This window comes from Vigna umbellata, chromosome 3 (genome assembly GCF_029865625.1).
Source record: "Vigna umbellata cultivar VRB3 chromosome 3, Vumbellata_1.0, whole genome shotgun sequence".
In the NCBI taxonomy this organism is placed as follows: Eukaryota; Viridiplantae; Streptophyta; class Magnoliopsida; order Fabales; family Fabaceae; genus Vigna; species Vigna umbellata.
The window spans coordinates 50,572,710-50,596,804 of NC_142167.1; the positions used below are offsets into that span (position 1 = coordinate 50,572,710).

Genomic DNA, 24,095 nt, shown 5'->3' on the forward strand with positions numbered 1-24,095 from the left:
TGTTATATTAAAAAACAAAATCAACAGTGGGCTCTAAAATTTTTATAAAAATAAAAATAAAAATAAAAACTTTATTAAAACAAAAAGCAAAATATAAAAGATTATTAAAAATCTCTACTTTATTTTTATAGATATCCATATTCATAAATATAAACCATATAGATCAAAATTAAGATAAACAAAATTTACAAATTTACCAAAAGTAAAAATTATTTAGCCTGGACAAAAACATTCTAAAACCTCAAAATCCCCCGAAGATTCGAATTCCGTTATCCTCTAACCAAGACTCACACATACTCCTCTGCTTCCACTATGGCGCTCACTGCTCCTCTAGTTCACAACGCATTTCCAAAAATCCCAATAATACCCTTTCATGGCGAAGCTTTACCGTCTTCCTCATCCTTCATTAGTTCTCCGCTTACACTCTCGCGTTCTTCTTCCGTTTATGGTTCGTCAATTGCAACTCTATTCATCCTTATTTCTTCAGAACAATAAATAAATAAACTATTAAATGAAAAATAGCTCTTATTCGAATGCTTTTGCGGTGTGTTGCAGGGAACCATTCGCTCTCGAGAAAACAGTTCGTGGTTTTCGCGAGGAAGGTTTCGGGTCTGGAGGAGGCAATGAATATCAGAAGGTAACAATATTCTATACCGTGGTGGAGTTATGCTATTGTTTTTATAGTATTTTAGTGGATTGAATTTGGAAGTTTCAGTTCAAAAGGTAAGCTAATGATCTGGATTTCGAGAGCATGAAAGGGTTCAAAATTTTAGTTTTTGTTTGGTGTTGTAGGTTTTAAATTGTTTTTGCGGCAGTGTCTGGCTGATAGAGTCCACACTTGCAGCCTGACGTTATGGCGCTGGTCGCCACGACTGAAAATTCCAAAATGTATATTTAAAATTTGTTTGGCAATGTGCATGTTTGAGTGTTGGCTTAATAGGGGTCAGCAAAGTGAGTCTATCTAACTGATTAATTATATTCTATTTATTACAAATGAAACTGAAAACCCTTTTGAAATCTGGAGAGCTAAAATAGACATAACAAGAGTTGTTATTATGTGGAGTATACCATATTTGGGTAGTTAAATTCTTGAAATAGAACTTCTCCTGTATGGAGGTATTTGATGTTAGAATAAGGAGTTCAAGAGGGGATGAATAGAACTATCATAGATTTTTCTAAAGCTTTAGAATGAAACTTTATTAGTCCAATTACTTTTAAGATTTAGTTACTTTTACTAAACTTTTTTAGAACTAAGAACACTCAATAACAAGTATAATTCGCAAAAACATCAATAAAGAGAGAGGGAAAAACAAATGCACAGGTTTTTGTAGTAGTTCACTCCATGCATGAGCCACATCTAGTTGTCCAGCCACACCAGCCAAGCTCACAGTATAACAATATTGGAAACACATGACCAATACAAACAGTACAAGAAATCAACTCTTGAACCCTACAAGATTGAATTTCTAACCTAGTAGCAGACTCCCTATTCCTGTATTGTGACTTGGAAACCCTATCTAGAAACAACAACACAAGACGAAAACAAAAAATATACAATGAAACAAGTTCACTTGAAACACAACAAGCATAACAGTAGAAGAAAATCATGGTGAAACGTAATGTTTCTCTCTTACAATGAGAGAATGATCTTGAAAATCACTCGAAGAAAACCCCAAGAAACGTGTATTAGCTCAATAATAACTCTCTCAACAGTAGAAATGTAAGTTCAAAAGTCGTGTCAAAAAGTTTCAGAATAAGAGAGTTACATAGATTTTAAACTAGCAATTTTAATATATTAAAATTGCATTTTAATATGTTAATTTCACTTACTAGTGAAGTTAATGATTAAACTGAGTGAGTTTTAACATATTGGAATAGAGAAGCTCAAATTCATTTGAAAGCACCAACAAGACTAATCTATTAAAAACTTGTTTTAATATATTAAAAAAAGTCCCACACAATTACTTATGGCTCTGAGTAATCTTAAGCGATTAAAACAAATATCTAATCAATTAAAATGCTCTCCATTCAATCCAGACTAAAATAAGACCATTTTAATAGATTAAAAATATCTTTTAATAAATTAAAAGCTTCCTATCTCCAAGATAAGTTCTAAACTGATATAAAATAGCTTTCTTGTAATTTGTAAGGTCAAGCTACTCAAAGAGAAACTTAAATACAGTCCTGTTAAGAAGTGAACTTTAAACCTAACTCAATCCTATAAAACCGGCTTGTAAGATGAGGTTTGCACCCACTTATATACTCTAAATTAGTTTTATTTCTAGTCGATGTGGGACTTCCAACACAAGTCGTAATCAACAAAACACACTCCCTAAACACATCTAAGTCTTCAATCTTCAAGGAAAGTTAGATTCATCAAATCTTGCTCAGGACCAACATTTGATAGTCCTAATTTGTATTTTATATATTGTATGTTGAATTGTAATTGCGCGGTGTACTGTAAATGAGAAATAAAATTGTTTAGATCTCTTTCTTTTATGAAAAAAAATTGAGAGATATCAATGTTGTACATTTCTTTCGTTTGTTCTTTCTCATAACTGCTTCATGTCTAGTAAGTGTTCTATCATTTAGGTCTTAGAATACAAGGAATTGATATCAAACAATCTATTTATTCTTTCCTCCCTTTCTTCTTTGATAAGCAATATAAAAATGTTTTGTTCTGAAAAAAGTTTTTGAACTTCTTTACTCTTGCATTTGCTTTCTGATTTCCAAAAATAGGGTTTATTTCTATTTAGAAGTAGAAAAAAGTTGATGCAACTTTACTATAGATTCTTACTTTATGTTTGGTCTATGAAGAGAGCGTGAACTTCGAGTTGTGACAAAGTTCAAGAAAAGGCCTCCATTAAAGCGGGGCCGAGTGTCTCCAGGTCTCCCTGTCCCTGATCACATACTAAGGCCTCCTTATGTTGGTACAAATATACTTCCAGAAATTGCAAGTGAGCATCAAATTCATGATTCTGAAGGCATAGCTAAAATGAGGGCTGCATGTGAGCTTGCAGCACGTGTCTTAAACCATGCAGGAACTTTGGTTAGGGTAAAGTTTCGTCCTTCAAGCATACTTCCTCCGTCATTTATTTACCTGTTGGGTGCTTTCTCTTGCAGGATAGTGGTCATTGCTAATTTTTTAATTATTCTCTTTCATTTGAGCTTTTCTAGACAAATTTATTAGTATAGTGCCTTTACCATCTGTTGGTGTTTGATTTTATTAGATTTGATATGAGGGGCATTGACTGTGGTTTCTTCTTACACTTAGACTAATAGGTTTGATACAGTTTACAAAAAGAAGGAAAAAAGAGGGTAGTTAGTACAATTGTAATTACATAACTGTAACAGACTATAATAAATAGTCTTTTTAGGAGGTGAGCAGAGAGTTTCTGGAGTGTTTTGAAAAGGGGAAAAGTTAGGACAGGCAGGTCCTCTCGAAAGACCTTGAGTGTTGTACGTGATTTTTCTTGTTCTCACCACATTGGTAGAACTGTTCTGTTCTGTTTCTAATAAGACATCCAAGAATCTGTCTTGGAATTCTCTAGTAAATTCTGGATACCTATCATAGACACTGGTGCTGATCATCAAAAGTACTTTTTTCTCCCTATGTTGGAATTAATGACCAATTATTAATGACTTTTGGTTAATAGAGATAGTTGTCTGGTTAGTGTGAAAGACCGGTGGGTGAATTTGGTGTTGTATGTTTTGCTTATCTTGATGGTAGGTCATGGGTGAAAATGGTAAGTAGCAATTTGGAGACGATGGAAGTTTGAATGGTGGTCACTGCAGAATGACTGCTATTTTTGCAAATTTAACCTTCTTTTGGCAAGTGAATCATTCGCAATGAAAATTAGTTTTCAGGGATCTCTTCAAGGGTTATTATATAAACCAGTTGCTTCTTGCAAACTGATTAGTTTTAATCCACATTTTGTTTATTTTTCTATTGACAGTGGAATGAAGAAGTTTTGAAACTTCAGATTGAGGTAGTCAAAATTGAGTGTTTGGTTGGGATTATGAGGGCTTACAAAATCATAAATTGTGGGATCGTAATACAGAACATATATCCTACTGCTACATAAATATGGCATATGTACTTGTTAGGACTTAGAGATCCCGAATCCCTAACAGTACTCATATGAATACTATAAAAAATTGAAAAGATTAAGGGACAGGTCACACTTTAAAAGACTTAGTCAAACTTAAATGCAACATAGACCATAGGAAAGAAAGCTTTTCAACATTAGTCATAACACATGAGTGATAAACAAAACTTAAATACCTATTTACATATGTCTAAGTAGCCTAAACAAAATACAAAATTATCAAATACCAACTATCAAGTTCAAGACAAGGAGCACCTTAATAGCTCATTCTTCCACAATCACATAAGCAAGCTGGGAATGACAGATATCTATCCCTCTGCTTGAGGGGATGTGTCAGAATATGTGTACATATTTATTGTACAATAAATATAGAGATTATTTGAAATCCATAAAATTAAGGGATTGGGATAAGGAGTTATTTGGTAAATTTGCTCCTGATTTAGGATCTTTATTTCACGAGATTTATTTCCTTAATTAGGATTTTTTTCCTTCTTAAATACCTATGTATTATTCTTCAAATAATCAAGGAAAATTATTACCCAATTATTGTTCTCTGCCTACCTCATTTTGTAACACAGGACTCCCTTATCAGTAAGATGCACCACCATAAGCAATGTTAAAAGTTTGGTCAATTAAAGGATGTTTTTTGGCAGTGAATGTTTATAGCTTATTTAAAACTGTAATGGGCTTTTTGTCCACAGCATTCATTAAATTTTATTTATAACCCAATGTTTTATATTTTGGGTTTGTGTAATTGGTATGATAATCTACTTTGAGCTGATATTTTAATCTAATTTAATCTTACTTTAAACTGTCAGCCTTCTATAACAACTAATGAGATTGATAAAGAAGTACACCAGATGATAATTGATGCTGGTGCTTATCCCTCTCCCCTTGGCTATGGTGGATTTCCGAAAAGTGTGTGCACATCAGTTAATGAGTGCATGTGCCATGGAATACCTGATTCTCGACAGTTACAGGTTTGTCAAGCCTATATTATTATTATTAGGTTTAATTGCTTGTTTTGTCCCTAGTTTGGCTGTAACGTGTCAAGTTAGTCCACACTTTTAAGAAAGTTTCAATTACGTCCAAACTTGGTTTAAAAGTGTCAATTTCGTCCAAACGTAGTAAAATTTGCTTCAATCAAGTCCCTTCCGTTAAATCCACATAAACGGACGTTAATTCTTTTTCTCTCTCCTCTGTTGCTCTGCTCCTCTGCACAACAGCAGACCCTCTCTTTCTATTTTTCTGAAGCACTTTCTCTATGCCATTGTTTATTATTTAAGTTTAATAAGTTTATTTTTAAATGCAGTGATATATGATGTTATTTATACATCAATTCTGCAACATGAACGATGATTCCTAATCATGCACTACTATCTGATCTCTCTGCAGTTTTTTTTTTACTTTATAGCTAATATTATTTTTCACATTATTCTTTAAGGATGCTTTTTTGTACTTTCAGGCCACGGTGGCCTAATCCTGATAACTTGTTTTCCCTAAATACTGTTGTCGTTTTAAGCTAGAGTCTAATATTGCTCTGCAATCTGTGATGATTTTTAGAAGTACTCTGATTAATAATCTGTGATGATTTTTAGAAGTACTCTGATTAATAAAATCTGTGATGATTTTTAGAAGTACTAATCTGTGATGATTTTTAGAAGTACTCTGATTAATCAGTGATTATTTTACCAAATCACCATCTTTCGGATGAGATTGCAGAATGGTATTCTACTGCATGAATTTGTATAAATTCCATTCATGGGCATGGCTAGCCGTTACTTAACATGATACTTCACTTTTATTTTCTTGTAATTTTTTAAATCATGCTAGCTAGGACTGAGTGAAAATTTCCTGACATGTTAATGTAGGATTATACTTTTCCTTTTTTTTATCATTTTGGTGCTTGGATTATATTCAAAAGAAAGAGAGGGTCTGCTGTTGTGCAGAGGAGCAGAGGAGAGGAGCAGAGCAACAGAGGAGAGAGAAAAAGAATTAACGTCCGTTTATGTGGATTTAACGGAAGGGACTTGAACTTGATTGAAGCAAATTTTACTACGTTTGGACGAAATTGACACTTTTAAACCAAGTTTGGACGTAATTGAAACTTTCTTAAAAGTGTGGACTAACTTGACACGTTACAGCCAAACTAGGGACAAAACAAGCAATTAAACCTTATTATTATTATGATTACTATTTCTAACATTCCCTTTTGCATTCATTCTTTCCATAACTACTCATAATTGTCACTTTTTGCAGAATGGTGATATTGTTAACATTGATGTGACAGTCTACCTGGATGTATGCTTCTCTCTTTCTTAAATTTTATTTAGGTGTAAGTATAGGTGTTACTATGTGTATGCAACACACACAAGGGATATTCTCTCCCAATCTTCTCTATTTCTCATATGGTATCAGAGCCATGGTTAGAGCCTATCCTAGCGAGTTCTAAGTGGGCATTCTATTCTTCTATTCCACCCGCTATCGGGCCGTTATCGGACCACCCAATTTCTACTATCACGCACGAGATGTCTATACCTCGGCGTGAAGGGGGTGTGTTGGAAGTCCCACATCGACTAGAGATAAGGCCAAATTATAATATATAAGTGAGGTGCAAACCTCACCCTACAAGCCGGTTTTGTGGGGTTGAGTTAGGCTTAAAAACCCACTTTCTAATAATGTCTGTTATTTATACAACTATTTGGAGTTTTATTATAAATTACATTTTCATCCTCCTCTAATTCTCTTTCATCCTTTTCCTCTGTCTTTATATTATTATTTGTGCTTGCAGCTACAATGTTTAGTTATTAGGGTTGCTCTTGTACTTGAACTTGGTTTTAGCTTATTTATATTCATTTCTTCCCATGTAAACATCCTTTGATGGGAAGGAAAATATTCCTTGGTTATGGATAAACATGCATTGGTAGTGGTGACTAAAGCTAAAATAAGCATCTTATTGATAGTGATTATTGTTAGAGATCCCACGCTGGGCACCACTCCTGGTAGCAGCATATGGATGGCCTCTGACTCAATGTTGACCTTCAACCTTCTTTAACAGCTTCAGGTCAACCATGCAGATAGGCATAAAAGCAGCCCGATAGCTTGACAACATGACAGCTCGGCAGCATGGCAACTTGGGAGCATGTTAGCTCGACAGCATGGCAACTTGGCAATATAGCAGCTTGACAATATAGCAGCCCGACAGCGTAGCAGCACAGCAGCCTGAAAGCACCAAGTCAGAGCTCAACTTGGTAGCTCGGCAACTCAGAGACGGAGCAAACTGATATTAAACAAGGTCAAGGCATGGAAGGGTTTGTTGACTTATTGGAATGCAACCTCTTCATGCCTCTTCTCTTGGTTAAGCTCTCATTGTGAGGTCCTAGCCATGCTTCCATCATTGCCTTTGGGTTGGAGAAAATTGACTTCAAATTTTGGCACTTTATTAACTACAGACAAATAAGTGTTGAATACGTAAAATTAATGTAGTCTAAAATCAAAATGCTATCTAAATTGAGATTTGGATCCTGGAAGAGGTCAATCTCTTATTACCAAATGTTTGGAGATCCGCCTTCAGGGTCAAACACCTACCTGCAAAACACATTAAACAATTTTAAAGCAAAGATCCTATTCACAAATAGCCAAACTAAAAGAATGACTTTGACTATCCAAAGTAATTGGCAAACATGCTAATAGATTATTAAACACAAGTTCATCTAGTTCCAAGCTTGTGTCTTCTTTTTCTGTCATCCTTCCTTCTTCCCATTTTTTATGCCATTTTTCCTTATAATCAAATCTTCCCTAGGCAACAAATCAAGAAGAGATGAGTTAGTATGTTTTTCCAATGAGAAGTCAAAATGTTGTTCTTTATTTTCTACTTCTTTTTTCTCTTGTCCTCTCCCTCTTTTTTTTCGTATTCCTCTTTTTTTCTCTTTTCTTTTTCCTCTCTCTTTTTTTCTGCTTTTTTTCTCTCTCTTTTCCTTGTCCTCTCTCTCTTTTCTTGGTCTTCTTTCTCTCTCTTTTCCTTTGTGTTTCTCTCTTTTGTAGTTCTTATTCCATTTTTCTCTTTTTTTAGTGCTTTCTTCTATTGTTTTCTCTTTAGCCTTTGCTCTTGTCTTTCTTTTTCCAACCCTTCTAGCTTTTGCAATGTCCTCCTTTCCTCCTCTTTCAGATATAGACTATAGTTCTTGAGGTCTTCATTAGTCCTGCAACTTTCATTCCAATTAGGACATTGATGAGTTTCATGCCCATAGCCACATTTGGAGCATCTAACAGCATTTGCTTTGACCCTTGGCACTGATTTACTGTCATGTTGGTGCTTTCTTCTAAGCTCACATGTTCTGCCATTTAGATGTATTATGCATGACACAATGTGTTACGATATTGGGTGATAGGATAGGAGGAAGGGAAGCCGAACAGTAGGGTAAAGCAAGATGAGCGGTAGATGGTAGGGGTATGCAAGCCGAACGGTATCAAGAATGGGGAAGCAAGCCGAACGGTTGGAGGCAGAGTGAAGCAAGCTGAATGGTAGGAGGCAGAGGCACACAAACCGAACGGTAGGAGGCAGGGTGAAGAAATGTAACCGATCGGTTGAAGAGTTGCGGTCCTAACGGATAGCGGTGAAGATGGGAGGGAACAATTACAGTAAAAGGACCCACATTTGAGGAGAATATCCAATATAAGTTAATTAGAGTAAATAAATATATATTCCAGGGAAATATTCAATATAAGATATTTATAATTAAGGATATATGCCAGGGAAATATACGGGGGGATATTTATATTAAATATAGGGATATTTATATTAAATGCAGATATATTCTAGGGAAATATTTAGTATGAGTTGAGCGGGAAATAATTAGTATAAATAAAGCTAGAGGTTATTGTTAGGGTTATGCTTTTGATTATTGAGTTTGGTTGACATGCGACTATGCGTCCTGTGAGGGAGGTTATGCTCCCAAGTAATTGAAGGAGGTTATGCTCCCAATTATTGTTCACTTTTGTTATTCAATATTACCATCAATAAAAGAAATTCTTTAGTTCAATTCCATTATGTCATTATTATTTTGCTTACTTTGAGTGTGTGAGAGGTTGTTCTGGTTAAGTTTCGTACTCAGGTACGTAACACAATGGCATTGACATCTTCCACTATAGCCAAATCAATACTAGGTACATTTCTTCATTCCACTCTCTTGGTTCTTTTAAGTTCATTAACCATGGATCCCTGTGAGCAATAGGATAGGTAAAACCATAGGTAAAACCACGTCTTGAAGATGGCCTCTGTTGGAACATGTTGAATTGCATAACGTCCTGACAGTTAGGAAAGGCGGGAATGGGTTTGTATAAATAGTTAGGCGAGTTAGTTGTGAGGGGAACTTTTGGACTGTTAGTAATCTGTACAGGAAGAGTTAATCCTGTAGGGGGAGGTTAGGCTCTCATAGTGGCTCTATACTTGTATTCTTTCTGTGAATAATAAAATGAGAGATTATACAGTGTTCTGTTAGTATTTTCATAGTATTAGTTTGGGTTTCTTTGTCAGAAACCTATCATGTTGCCACCTAGAGCAGCAGAAAATGGCTGCTGCATTGGCTGTGTTGGTGGCTGGATTATTTCTGCTATCACCGCCTAAGCCAAGTGTGGCTGCTGGAAATTGCTGCTGCTGTGTGGAATTTTGGTGGCTGCCACAGAGAGTTCTATAAGAGGTGTTGGCTGCAGCAGTTTGTTCGTTTGGAATGCTGTCACAGCTGTTTGATGATGCCAGCAGTAGATATTGTAGTTATTACAAGTGTGTTACTTTAATATACTAGAAATCATTGTAATCTTTATCTAGGGGTAGAGTTCTTTGTATATATCCTCTGGAATTGATTTACGTTGAATCAGTTCAATAAAGATGTTTTTCCAATGATAGCTAACCCTTTTCAAGTGTGGATATTTGGAGCAAAGAGATTCCTCTCTTGCCAGGGAGAGCTCTGCTTTCTGGAAACTTGGCTTCCTTTCTCTCAATTCTTGTATTTTCATTCTGTGATTGCAGGTACCTCTATTATATATTGTATCATTGTTGGTTTAATTTACACTTTTGTTTATAACGTGGTTAAAAAGCTAGGTAGACACTGAGGGAGTAGGAATTTCTTACCATGTTCCTGTAAAAAAGTATGTTCATGTTATTCGTGGTTGTAATTTCTCATGATAATTTAGGCTCATTAAATTTTATTTTGTGAATTTATTTTATGTTCAGTATGGTAGTTTACGTTTTTTTGTCAAACAGAATAGCTGTGTGGTCTAGTTTATTGGATTTTGGATGTGGGTTACCTATATTCTTTCTATGATGTTTACTTCTTTTAGTGTTAATGATTAATATGATGAAAGCCTTTCTATGATTATATGAAATTAATACCCTTCTGTATGCTATAGGGATATCATGGAGACACATCAAAAACATATTTTTGTGGGGAAGTCAGCGATGAACTGAAAAGTTTTGTCAAGGTAACTAATTATCTGTTGATTATGGGAGAAAATAAACTTTGTTGTATTACTGATTTGACTGTGATAGTATGGGCAAACTATTATTGACCAAATATCACTTTCTTTATCTCTTTGGTTTTTTCTCATCAACATTTCATTTATTTAAATTTTTCATTGAGTAGATGCTTTATGTGTTGGAAGGTAACTGAAGAGTGTTTGGAAAAGGGAATAGCTGCGTGCAGGGATGGTGCACTTTTTAGGAAAATTGGAAAGAAAATCAGGTAAATTATTTATCATACTGGAAAAAACACCTACATGCATGATAATCAAAATCATGAGTCAACATGCAAACTCAAACGAGTTTCCATTCTTCACCATTGAAACTGGTTAACTCATTTTTCAGTAAGCTTGGGCAAACTCGTCAAAAATCACGAGTCTACTACATAGCTTTGAGCTTGAAGCATATGGTTTGGAGATGTACAAAAGCAATGGTTCCCTTAAAATCAAAGACTGAATTCAAGAGGGGGACGCAATTGAACTATCGCTAATTTTTGAAATAGGATGTCAACCTTTTAATTAATTGATTGATTTCACATAATGTGGATAAACTTTTGGCAAAATTTAGAGAATATTTTGAATATTTCTTAAGATGCAACATGTATGTCGTGATAGGTGATATGGCAACTGTATGTAGAGAGAGAGATACACCAAGATTTATATTGGTTCACTCTTAAAGAGAGTTATATCCAAACTATAAGCCAATCCACTAATCTTTCAAGATTTTCCAGTCACTAAAAAACAAGAAAAACACTTAAGGACTTAGATCTTAAACCCTACAAGACTTTAGGTCGACCTGTTTGTGACACCCTATCACAAGATCAGCTGGGAAGCCCTATCCAAGCAGACAATGAGATGAAAACATGCACTACTAGAACAAGATCACCTGAAAAAAGATTGAGCACAATATAGAAGAAAGATTAAGGTGATCGCACAAAATGTCCTTCTTGAGTCATCATAGACTTTAATCACAAGAAGAAAGCAAGACAACTTCAAGAAGTGTTGCTAATCTCAAGTCAAGGTCTCTTTCGAATGTAAAGTTTTTTCTAAGTAAATGAAATTTGTTTGATTAATTTTTTTAAGAAAGGAGATATATATGAAAACTTGATGGTTTTAATTGATTAATCCAGTTTAATCGATTAAAATTGAACTTATATTCATGATGTATGGGTTTTAATTTGTTAAAATAATATTTTAATATGTTAAAATCACTGAAGCATTATTTTTAAATGATTTGATTGCATTAAACTTATTTTAATCAATTATAATAGAGCCAAGTAAACAACATTTTTCTTTTTAAGTGATTTTAATCTATTAAAATATTCTTCTTTATTTTTTCTAGTAAATCTCAGAACATTTTAATAGATTAAAACACATTTTAATCTATTAAAATGTAACTAAACCACAAAGTTCTCATAACATAACCAATGGCTTTCGAACTTATCTAATGATTAGATCAAGATAGAAGGACTTGGAAGAAATAAAAATCTTAAAAAACACTATGCAAACCATCTCAAATTTAGCCAGAGTGATATATTTATTCTATATTTCAACAATAAGGCCATTATAACTTTAAAAACATTTGCCTACTAGTTATTTTAGAAATTAGAGAGCTGATTCTAAGGAAACAAAATCCCCATAACTATGGGATCATTTTTAAATACATATATTAATAGCAAGATACACCTGTAATAAATAATGAAATCGTAACAAGGATAAAATATAAAACCTCCTAAGCAACATAATTTTGACACTACCCCTCAAGCTGGTAAGTGTTCTCCATTTCTCTATTTCATATAATTCTTTCAAAGTTAATGCATTACAACCTTTTGGGGAGTATGTTTGCAAATTGATTTTTTGTGGACACATATGGCATGCAAATCAAACCATTATCTACCTTTTCCTTTATAGAAATGTATATCTGCTGAATGTATTGTGTCTAATGCAGACCACACAATATGTATTTATACTAATTTTCAGAATCAATTATAATAAATTCCCCTTAATAATTAGGAATTAATCATCCTAATTTCCTAGAATATGTAACTGTTAATTTCCTACAAATTTTTAACAGTTGATAACATTGTAACACTTTTCCTCAAGTTCGAGCATATATGTCATATGCACCAAGTTATTACAAATGTACTCAACTCGAGGGCCTCTAAGGAACTTGGTGAACATGTCAGTTAGCTAATCGCTAGAGTTAACAAAATCAGTAGCGATTTCTCTAGAGAGCACCTTTTCTCTAACAAAGTGACAATAAATCTCAATGTGTTTGGTTCTTTCATGGAAGACTGGGTTTGATGCAATGTGAAGTGCAGTTTGATTGTCACAAATAAGCTTTGTTTCATGGATGTCCCTTATTTTTAGCTGTAGTAGTGGTTGCCTAAGCCACGTAAGCTCACAAGTGGGAAAATCTTATTGCTAATGGTAAAATTTACACATTTTTGTTTAGCAAAATCACACACCTCACAATGGAATCTTCACCTTTAAATTCTTAAGAAAGAAAGGAAAACTCAAATTTACAACTTGAAATGATGTCCTAGCTGACAATTCTGTATAGTTGAGCTTTCTCTTTACGGGTCATGGTGGATTATGATATAAGGTAGTGACTGTTGATAGGTTGATTAGGGTTCTCCATGTAGTGAAGGCCATTCCATTCTCTAGCATGTCCAATCATCCCTTGAGTTCTTGTCTTGTAAAATACAAGAGTTGCTATGAAAAACCACTTTAAATGAAAGATCTTTTGTGTTTTTGTATAGACATAAAATTATTGGACAATTTAGGGACATGCGAGACACTTATGGAGGTTATGATGGGCTTATTTGTAGCTTTTTTGGTCCTGCTGCTGTTGTCAGATATCTCCTATGGAAATTTTCTTGTTTAGGGTTTAGAATTTAGGGTCTAGTATCCAATAATGAGTAAAAAGTGGAATTGAAGCATTAAGACCAAAAGAAAATGGAAACTTATCAGAATATTTTAAAAAGTTAGTACTTGTGAGCTTCTCCAATTCACTAGGGAAGGATTTTACCCTTTCTATGTCTTCATCTTTTTGTTGGACAGAGGCAGGTCTGTCACTTTGTTTATTATCAATGAGTGCTTGCCCTTGCCCTACCCTCTTTTGGGGTCATTTTTATGCTCCCATTCTCTATCCTGGCTTCCGTTTTGCCCCATTCTCTGCTTGGGGGTCTTCCATGTAAATTTCACTATGTCTTCCTTGTGTGACTTGGCTTGTTGCAATAGGTGCAACAAACCTCCTCATGTTTTTTCTCCAAATTCGGAACCCAACTTTTTCTGTAATTAGAAATAATTGGTGTTCTTTTTTCAACTATCGCTGCTGAGTTTTCAGTAGTTAGAGTAACCAACATCAGTCCTCTCCTGCTTTTTTCACTCTAGATAATGGTTACCACTTTAATAATCCCTAGAACCTTCTCTTTTCCCAAAATTTTGACTCGAACATGATCATATTTAAGATTCAAGCTTACCACAAACTCAGATTCTATCTTGTCCAGCATACTCTTTTAGGATTGCTAAGTCTGCTGAACACTATGCTTTTATAACTCTATAGTGATCCGATTCTATCCATAGACTTAAGTTGATTGTCATAATTTGTAACTGATTTGCTTCCCTTTTCAGCAGCCATAATTTTTACCCTTGTTATATATATTGCATTTTATGTTAATTAGGGAAACATGTCCCTATGTTAATTGTTACTTTTACATATTTATTTGTATTTGGGGTTTAATCCACGTTCTCTTTATCATAAATACATTATGCTATGTGTATTTTTTATACAAGGGAGATTAACCTTATAACTAGTTATTCACTATATTCCACAACCCTTGAATAATAAATTTGGGCAGCATCCTTGGCCTTAGAATTGGTTTATTCTACTCCCTCCCAAATTTCCTTTGCTGATCCCAGGAACATGCTGGTATCACTAATTTATGGAACCATTTTCATCAAGTGCATTATTAGTCAGGTGTCTGACCTTGCCTTTTCGTTTTAGGATACAATAAGTTTAAACCATTTTAGATCATTTTTTCCATTTAATCTGTAAGCAAAATAAAGATTTTGGAATTTTCCAGTAGTCTGGGATCTGTTCCTAATTTCAATTCCAAAATTCACAAACTCAGCCATTCAAAAGCATTGTGCTGCACTAAAGGCTGTAATCAGGATAAGAGAGGTGCAGCAATGAAGGCTGCGTTTTAGGATTGATAAACACGGTCAAGACTCCAAAAGATAAGGAACTCTGATAGTATCTCAAATTTAGAAAGAATAATATATTCCTTTTATATTTCAATAATGAGGCTATTGGACCTACAAGTACATGTTTTTGTTGGTTAGTTTAGGAAATAAATAACTAATCCTAAGGAAACAAATCCCTGTAATGATGGGATTGTTTTTAAATATGTAATGCTAGTATTTAATATCACGATACATATGTAATAAATAATAAAGTTATAGCAAGGATAAAATTAAAACTTCCTAAAATACATAATGAGCACCACAATTTTGACAAACAAGATCAAAACATTATTGGTTCAAGATCTCCAACACTTCATCTTCCATTCTTCATTTGGTTTTGTCTCAAACAATATCGAGGAGGGTGGAATCATAAATACTTCACTCTTATGTCATCACTTAGGCTATAAACAAAGCCAAAAAGATTATACTTTATTTATTAAACTCTCCATTAGAGATAAAATTATACTACTATTGATCTATGTGGATGACATGATTATTACAAGAGATTGTAAAACAAAGAAAGTGACTTTAAATAAAAACTTGGCAGTTTGTTTTGAAATAAAAGACTTTGGGAAAATAATTATTTCCTTGGAATAAAGGTTGCTTATTTAGAGAAGGGGGATTTTAATCTTTATAATACAATATTTACTTGAACTTCTCAATGAAATAGGAAAGATGAGATGTAGAACCTCAGGTTTTTTATTGAACTATATCATAGAATTGTGTTGAGATATTTTTGGAAGTTTTAGATTTTATTTTGTCAATATATTTTAGGAAGTTTAAGATTTTAATCCTATTGGTTTTAGTTTTGTATATTGGTTGTGTCTTGGTTTTATTACTAGCATATCATCCAACAATCTCAGTGATTTGTTTCCCAGAATAGACTGTGCTGGCTTCCTAAATTATCCAATTAATGTGTGTGTGTGTGTGTGTGTGTGTGTGTATATATATATATATATATATTAGATGTATGTAATGATACCGAATAAGAGAGAAATTATTTTCTTCTAATTTTGAGAAATTGGAAGTGGAGAGTTCTCTTATAGAAAACATCCAATATAAGAGATTGGTTGAAAAACTTATTTATTTATCACACAAGACACTAGACATTGTTTATGAAATTAGTCCAATAAGTCAATTTATGCATGATTTGAGAGAAAGACACATGGAAGCAGTTGACAAAATTCTTTGGTATTTAAAATTGTTGGATGTCTCACATAGGCTAGAGATAAGATGAGTTTATAGTATATATGTTAGGGTATAAGGTGGGAGGTAATGAGAAGGAGAAGAAAGGTAGGAGGGAAGTGAGGCCGAACGGTATTGACCGTAAAGGCCGAATGGTGGAAGACATGGAGAGGTTAGCCCGAACGGTGGAAGGCATGGAGAGGTTAGGTCGGACGGTGGACAACGGGGCGTGACCAGGCCGAACGGTGGGAAGCAGAGAGAATATTCAGTATAAGTTAATTAGAGTAAATAAATATAGTATAAGTTAATTATAGTAAATAAATATATATTCAGGGAAATATTCAATATAAGATATTAAGGATAATATACGGAGAGATATTTATATTAAATATAGGGATATTTATATTAAATATTAAATATAAGGATATTTATATTAAATGCAGATATATTCTAGAGAAATATTTAATAAGAGATGGGCGGGAAATAATTAATATAAATAAAGTTTGAGTCTAGGGTTAAAGACATGCTTTTGATTATTGAGTTTTGTGACAAACATTATTGTCTTGTGAGGGAGGTTATGCTCTCAAAGTAATTGAAGGAGGTTATGCTCCCAATTATTGTTTACCCTTGTTTATTTAGATATTACCATCAATAAAAGATATTCATTCATCCAATATCATTCGTTTATTGTTTTGTTACGTGAGAGAGTGTGAAAGGTTGTATTTGGCTAGTTTACGTACTCAGGTACGTAACAATATATGTGGGTGCAAATCTCACCTTACTAATTGATTTTTTGGGATTGAGTTAGACTTAAAATCCACTTCTTAACTTGGGCTCAGAGCCATGGGTTAGAGTTTACCTATCCTAGCGAAATTTGTTGTTTGTTGGGTCTATCGTTCCACCTGTCATCGGGTTACTATTAGACCATCCATTAATGTCTAGTCCCTCGATGTATATACCTCGGTGTGAGAGGGTGTGTTGGAAGTCCCACATTGACTAGAGATAAGGTGAATTTATAATATATAAGTGGGTGTAAACCTCACCTTACAAGTCAGTTTTGTGGAGTTGAGTTAGGTTAACTTCTTCATAGAAATCAAACACATGGAAGTCCATAATAATTGAATACTTCTAAATGTATAAATTATGATATAGATTTAGGAGAAATAATAAATAATTTATAGTGTTGTTTAAATAGAGATTATATTTTTTAAAAAAAGTTGACCAGTTTTATTGCTTAATAATATCTGGTAAAAGTTCTTTCGTTTAGGATAATTATTCTAGTTCCAAGACACACATATATATGCCTTTGGATTTTCTACTTTCTTTTGAAGTTAAAGTTGTTAATTATGCATTTTCCTATTTGTAATTTCTTAATACAATAATTGTGTATGTTAATTGATCATACAATCTGTAATTGATGGCTTATATATATTTTAAGCATTTTCTTTTCTTTGAAAAATGATCTCAGTGAGCATGCTGAAAAATATGGCTATGGTGTAGTGGAGCGTTTTGTTGGACATGGTGTGGGAAGAGTGTTCCACTCAGAACCAATTATTTTACACAATCGTAAGTGACCAGTTAACTTGCTTAATTTCTTCATCGTTTTGATTTTCAATCATAACATAACTGTCTAAAATTGCTCTACATTAAACTGCAATATTTATTTCATGGTTGGCTAAAATATGTTTTTAACTCCTCAAAATTTTAGGTCACTTTTTCTTTTAACACTCCAAATATGAAATTCCTTTTTATATTCCTTAAATTTCTGAAAATGCTTTTTATAGGTCATTATATTTTAGTCCCCCAAATGTAAAAATTTGTTTAGTCCCCAAAATTGAAACATAAAATGAATTAACAGTTCTAGTTCTATATTGAATGTGAAACTTTCATTCATTCGACTCCATTAGGTAAAATGTTAACGGATAGAAAATTAGAAAAAGAAATCAATCCATTACATCTATGTCAAACTTTTAATGTTGTATGAATATGTTTAAGTAACTAACGATATGTTTTCTAACCATTTGTATAAATTGTTGTTGTAAATAGCATATTATTAGAATAAAAATATTCTCAATATCTCCATAGTAATTAGGAAATATTCATTTTAACATATTTTTATTTCTTTACTTATAAGTATTAGGATATGAACTTTAAGCATAACCCAATTTTACAAAATATGCTTGCAAGGTGAGGTTTTTACGACAAAGTGAATGCGGGTGTAATATAAAAACCATTTATGCAACTTCACACAACATAGATTGCCCTCCTCTGTTCCCTCTTGTTTTCCTTGTTACTATTTTCCTTACAGATTTTTAATTTTGTACCATTTCTTTACAGGAAATGAAAAGCCAGGCCGCATGGTTGAAGGTCAAACATTTACTATTGGTAAGTGAATTGTTAATTGTACCAAGAATATGAGGTGATAACTAATAACTATTTTAGTAGTTTGTCAAGTAATTATAACCAATTTAGTTAGTTGATAACAACTAACTAGTAGTTAATTAACTCTAAATAGTTAGAATGGAAATGATGTGATGCACTTACTTTTGATAGACAATTGTGGTTCTCCTTCTCTGTATTTTTTAAATATGAAGAAAGTCTCAAGATTCTTTCTATTATAGAGCTTCCTGCAATTTGATAGTTTTTGAGCTCATTAGTTCCTAGTATCTTGTGCTCCATTAGCTACTACATCAACTGGTATGGACAATCTTGTTCCTGTGGCACACTCTTTCAGCCATCGAAAATTTTGTGATCTGAAGCAGCTTTGCATGAAGTAGAGGAAAGATTGGAAACTTGCATTTATTCAGAAAATCGAAACCAAGACAGTGGAACTGGCAGATGCAATGTAAAAGACATTGCACAATTCATTGAATGAGACATTAACTGAATTGTTGTAGAAAAATCATGATGATGGTGAATCAGGAGGAGGAAGGCATCACAATTTAGAGCATGATCATGGATCATCTCATCAAGATTCTAGTTCTAATAAGCATTGTTATCACTCTTGCGCTCCTTAAGCTTGTGGCACTAGGGTGGCTAGAATCAATTTCCCTAATATTCAATGCTACAAATGCAAATCAATGGATTTATCAATGCAAAATGTATTTCGCAGTTGACCTAACTACTGAGGAATTCAAAGTGCAGTTAGGAAACTTTTGCGTTTGCATCATGCCTTTGCAAAAATCCATAATAAACTAAAGTATACAGGAAAATACTAGAGGGGGGTGAATAATGTTTTCCAAAATATTTTCGCAAGGCGGCGTCTAATGACTTGTAATGAGAATATACAGAAGTGAACTATGTTTAGATGCTAGGTTTATAAGATGAGAAAATAAAAATTCTTTCAAACGATGTCATAGGAAACTTAACAATATTTTTTAGAAGAAGAAAACAATAAGACATTTTTTATACTGGTTCACTCAATCTTGAGCTACATCCAGTTCTCCCTTAACAACTCTTAAGGGGTTTCACTAATCTCTTCAAGATTACACGAGTTTTACCCACTTCTAGTTACAAGTATTATTACCACTCTTTATCTCTTAGTCAACACGACTAGTCCAAGTATTCTTACACCATTCCTGGTCCCCTAGACAACACATCTAGAACGAGTTTCCCCACTCCTGGTTGAATATTATTCACCACTCTTGGCATTCGAGTATTCTAACCACCCTTGGTTTACAAGTGTTTGATTACTAGATGGAAAATAACTCTTTTTAAGGAGGATGTTTATCTAATACAAAACATTCCTAGAATCTTGTAATTACTCTCTCTTTTTGATTGAGGATATCAGAAGATATAAGAAGATATAAGCGTAGAGCCATACACTTGATTTTGGTTGACTCTCTTGTCATTTCTCTTCTCTTTTTTGGAATTTGCGTTAGACGTTATGAGCACAAAGATGAACTTCAAAGTAGATTTTCAACAAGGCTTTCTTTTCTTCTCAACTTTCTTTCTCTCCTCTTTTCTTCTTTTCTCTTTCTTTCTGAAAGCTTTAAACTTTGTATGCTTGAGATGAAGTAGTAAGATAGATATGTGATGATGATTCTTTTCTTCATTTTTTCTTATCACTCTTCTCATTCTCTTCTAATAGAGAATGGTTTCATTTCTTTTTCAAATCTTCATCATATTTCTTGAATTGAAGAGCATTAGACGATATAAGCTTTGAGATGAGGCAGAATTGACTAATGATGATCTTTCTTGAGCATACTCGCTCTCTCTCTTTTTCTTCTCTTCTTTTCTTCCTTTATTTTTCATCTCTTCTATTTTCTGCTTCAACCACCCACACACCTCTTTCTCTTTAGTTGATCTTCTTTATATAGGCTCTCTGAAGATCCGAGCGTTGGATGCTGAGTTGATTTCAAAAGAACAAATAGCCTTTGGGTGGGAGGTCAATCTTTAGTCTTTTCTGCAGAGGTATAGTGCTTTATAAGAGTTTTCATTGAAGAGTAGCTTGTATGATTTTGTCAAAGTAGAAGTCTTCAAGAGTGTTGATATTCGTGTTGTGTGTCATTCTCTAGTTGTGCCTAGTCCACCATCAGATTATCCTCTTCCACCTCCACTTCATGTTTATAGTCGAAGACATTGCTCCCAACAACCACCAAGTGACTCACTTTAAGTGTCAACTATTTTGTCTCTTCCGACTCCAAAAACTGAGTCTAACCTTCCAATTACCTTTCGTAAAGGTATACGTTATACTCGTAATCCCTCTCCATATTATATTGCTTTGAGTTACCATAGATATTCTTTACATTTTTATACATGCCTTTTGTTTATTTCTTCTGTGTGAATTCCTAAATCTGTTAGATCATGCTAGATGAACTATGTTCTTTTTAGAATAGTGGAACTTGGGAGCTCATCCCATTATCGTCTGGGAAATCTGTTGTTGGTTGCGGGTGGGTTTTTGTTATCAAAGTTGGTCTTGATGGTACTATTGATCGCCTCAAAGCTCGACTTATAGCCAAAGGCTACACACAAATTTTTGGAATGGATTATGGAGATACTTTTTCTCCAGTGACAAAGATGACTTCTATTTGTATATTTTTGGCCATGACTACTTTTCAACAATGGTCTCTTTATCAACTCGATATCAAAAATGTTTTTCTCAATGGAGATTTATCGAAAGAAATTTATATGGAGCAACCTCTCGAATTTGTTGCTTAGGGGGAGTCTTCCGGATTTGTTTGTCGTCTTCGCAAATCTTTATATAGCCTAAAATAGTCTCCTAGGGCCTGATTTGACAAATTTAGTAGTGTGGTTCAACAATTTGGTATGACTTGAAGTGAGGCAGATAATTTAGTCTTTTACCGTCACTCAAGTGTTGGATGTCTCTATTTGATAGTATATGTTGATGACATTGTTCTTACAGGTAGTGACGACCATGGCATCTCCTAGATGAAACACATCTTTTCCACCATTTTCAAACTAAAGATCTTGGCAAACTTAGTTACTTCTGGGGTATTGAGGTAGCACAATCAAACAATGGTATTGTTATATGTCAAAGGAAGTATGCGATGGAGCTTTTTTGGAGAAAACTGGGTTGATGAACTCAAAATCTATTGACACAACCATGGATCCTAATACCAAACTCTTACCAAATCAGGGGGAGCCTATTTCAAATCCTGAGCAATATAGAAGATTGGTTGGGAAATTAAATTACCTTACTGTTACTTGTCCTGACATTTCCTTTGCAGTCAGTGTGGTGAGCCAATTTCGCAATTCCCTATGTGAAGATCATTGGAATACGGTCATTCATATATTAAAGTACATTAAAGGATCTCCTGCAAAAGGTTTGTTATATAGTTCTAATAAGCATACAAAAGTTGTTTGCTATTCAGATGTTGATTGGACAGGATCTCCTTCTGATAGAAGATCTACCTTCGGGTATTGTGTCTCCATTGGTGAAACTTGATTTCTTGGAAATGCAAGAAACAAAGTGTTGTGGCAAGATATAGTGCCAAAGAAGAATATAGAGTTACGGCCTCATCCACTTGTGAACTTGATTGGCTTAAGCAATTGCTTAGAGAATTACAATTTGGAGATATTACTCGAATAACACTTATATGTGACAATCGGGCGACTCTTCACATCAGTTTTAATCCTGTCTTTCATGAAATGACCAAACACTTTGAAATTGACTGTCATTTCATTCGAGAAAATATTGTATCTGGAGACATCAAGACTGAGTTCATTAACTCAAACTATCATTTCATTGAGTCTTTAAGGAGATTGAGAATTGATTATATTTGTAATAAGCTTGGTATATGCACCAGCTTTAGAAAGAGTGTTAGATATATTGCTTTATGTTAATTGGAGAAACATATATGTTCGATATATTACATTTTATTTTAATTAGGAAAACATAGACTTTTAATATTGTTTAATATTGGTAGATATTGTTTTTAACAATATATATATAAGGGAGATTAACCCCATACATGCTTTTCATTATATTTAACAAGATATATATATATATATATATCGTGAGGGGAGTGACTTACAAGTTTTACATTAACTACTCATGTAACAACAAAAACGTGAATATTTTTTACTCACTCATTCCTTTTTTTATGTCAACCTGTGGGTGCTATAGCATTTTTTCGAGATTCATCAACATTTCTACATGAAATAAAAATTGTTACATCATATTTTAGAATTTAAATTGTCCTTGTTGCAAAATTTTGTGATACCTTTATTGTTCGTATCCACCTGTTTCCATTTCAGAATGTATGAGATTGTGAAATTCTGTTATTAAACTAAGCCAATGCAGATGCCATGACAATTGTGTTTGTGCTACGCTTCCTCATTAGCCGTGTCCTTCTCATCCGTAGATCTTGTGTTCAAATGAAAATGACAATCTAAATCATTTGCCATTAGTTTCGTGCTGATTCTGAATATCTGTGGTTTGCCCTGCATTTTTTTTTATTGTTAATATGTTAGTTTTTGTTAGTGGCGGAATTCACCTAGAATCGATCCCTCCTTCCTTTCATTCACCTATACCATTAAACCAACCTGATATCTCCCCTTTGCTCTCTATTGATGAAGCTGGGTGTTTAGTCTTTTAAGGATTTGATCCCTTATGAACTCTACTTAAATTTCAGAGCCGATTCTTTCTATGGGAAGCATTAAGTCTATTACATGGCCAGACAACTGGACAACATTAACAGCTGATGGTAGTCCAGCTGCACAGTTTGAGCATACAATTTTGATAACCAAGACTGGAGCCGAAATTTTGACTACATGTTGATATGGTAATTGTTCTTTTAATTTGACTTCACCGTGTTATGAATTCTGAGTATAGTTTGTGTCTAAATTGTAAATATGTGCCTTAAAATCAATTTGGTTTTGGAAGACTATGCTCAGGCAACTAAAGACTGTCTTCCGGAGCTACAATACCGAATTCTCTAGTGCATAAAATTTCATATATGATGGCAGCAGTTTAGAGACATATACTAAGAACTACATATTTCTATCAGAAAATACGAAGGTATGACAGTGCATTCAGAGTCCTCTGCTCAGATAACTAGTGGCTACCAATTGCTTAATTTTATGTTAGGAAGTTAATGAAAAAAAAAGTTAAACTGAGTTTTCATATAAGACATCAGCCATGGAACTCCTTGAGTTTTAAGCTTAATTTTTTCATAATAGGATTCTTCAAAATTTAGATTTATATATGCCTTTTGGAAGGTCGTTTCATCTTATCTACGTGGGTTTGGTATGATTTCCCATATTTTGTTTATCTTTGTTATTTTTTAAAATAAATTTTCATGTGATAAATTATAAATATATTTTGATATGTTAATGCAACTGTGATGTTAAAAGTACGTAATAATGTATAACACGAGTTTTATAAAAAAAATTGAAAAATCTCGAATTAAATTTCATATTGATATAGAGAAATTTAGAATTAGAAAAAGCTTAATCGATAAAAAATCGATGTGCGGCTTGCCATTCAGTAATAATCCCCCGAGACAATGTTAGTGTTGGCGGTGTGACAATGAGAAAAAAATGGGGAAAAGGGAGGAGGAAGATAAGGACAAA

General features: G+C 33.7%; 1 protein-coding gene across 5 annotated transcripts; it reads left to right on the plus strand.

Moving 5' to 3' along the window:
* Positions 1–253: 253 nt before the first annotated feature.
* MAP1C (methionine aminopeptidase 1B) lies at positions 254–23,755 on the plus strand. 5 transcript variants are annotated; one of them, XM_088110970.1, is made up of 11 exons: positions 254–448; positions 556–637; positions 2,818–3,055; positions 4,928–5,089; positions 6,369–6,410; positions 10,518–10,589; positions 10,770–10,849; positions 17,527–17,624; positions 18,396–18,443; positions 23,156–23,305; positions 23,407–23,755. In XM_088110970.1, the coding sequence occupies exons 1-10, from the start codon at positions 313–315 to the stop codon at positions 23,299–23,301; spliced, it is 1,104 nt and encodes a 367-aa protein (XP_087967096.1). In that variant the 5' UTR covers positions 254–312; the 3' UTR covers positions 23,302–23,305; positions 23,407–23,755. The 5 variants fall into 5 exon arrangements, with proteins under 5 accessions (XP_087967096.1, XP_087967097.1, XP_087967098.1 ...); XM_088110971.1 differs by having other exon boundaries at positions 23,418–23,755; XM_088110969.1 differs by having other exon boundaries at positions 255–448; positions 23,156–23,755.
* The last annotated feature ends 340 nt before the right edge of the window (positions 23,756–24,095 follow it).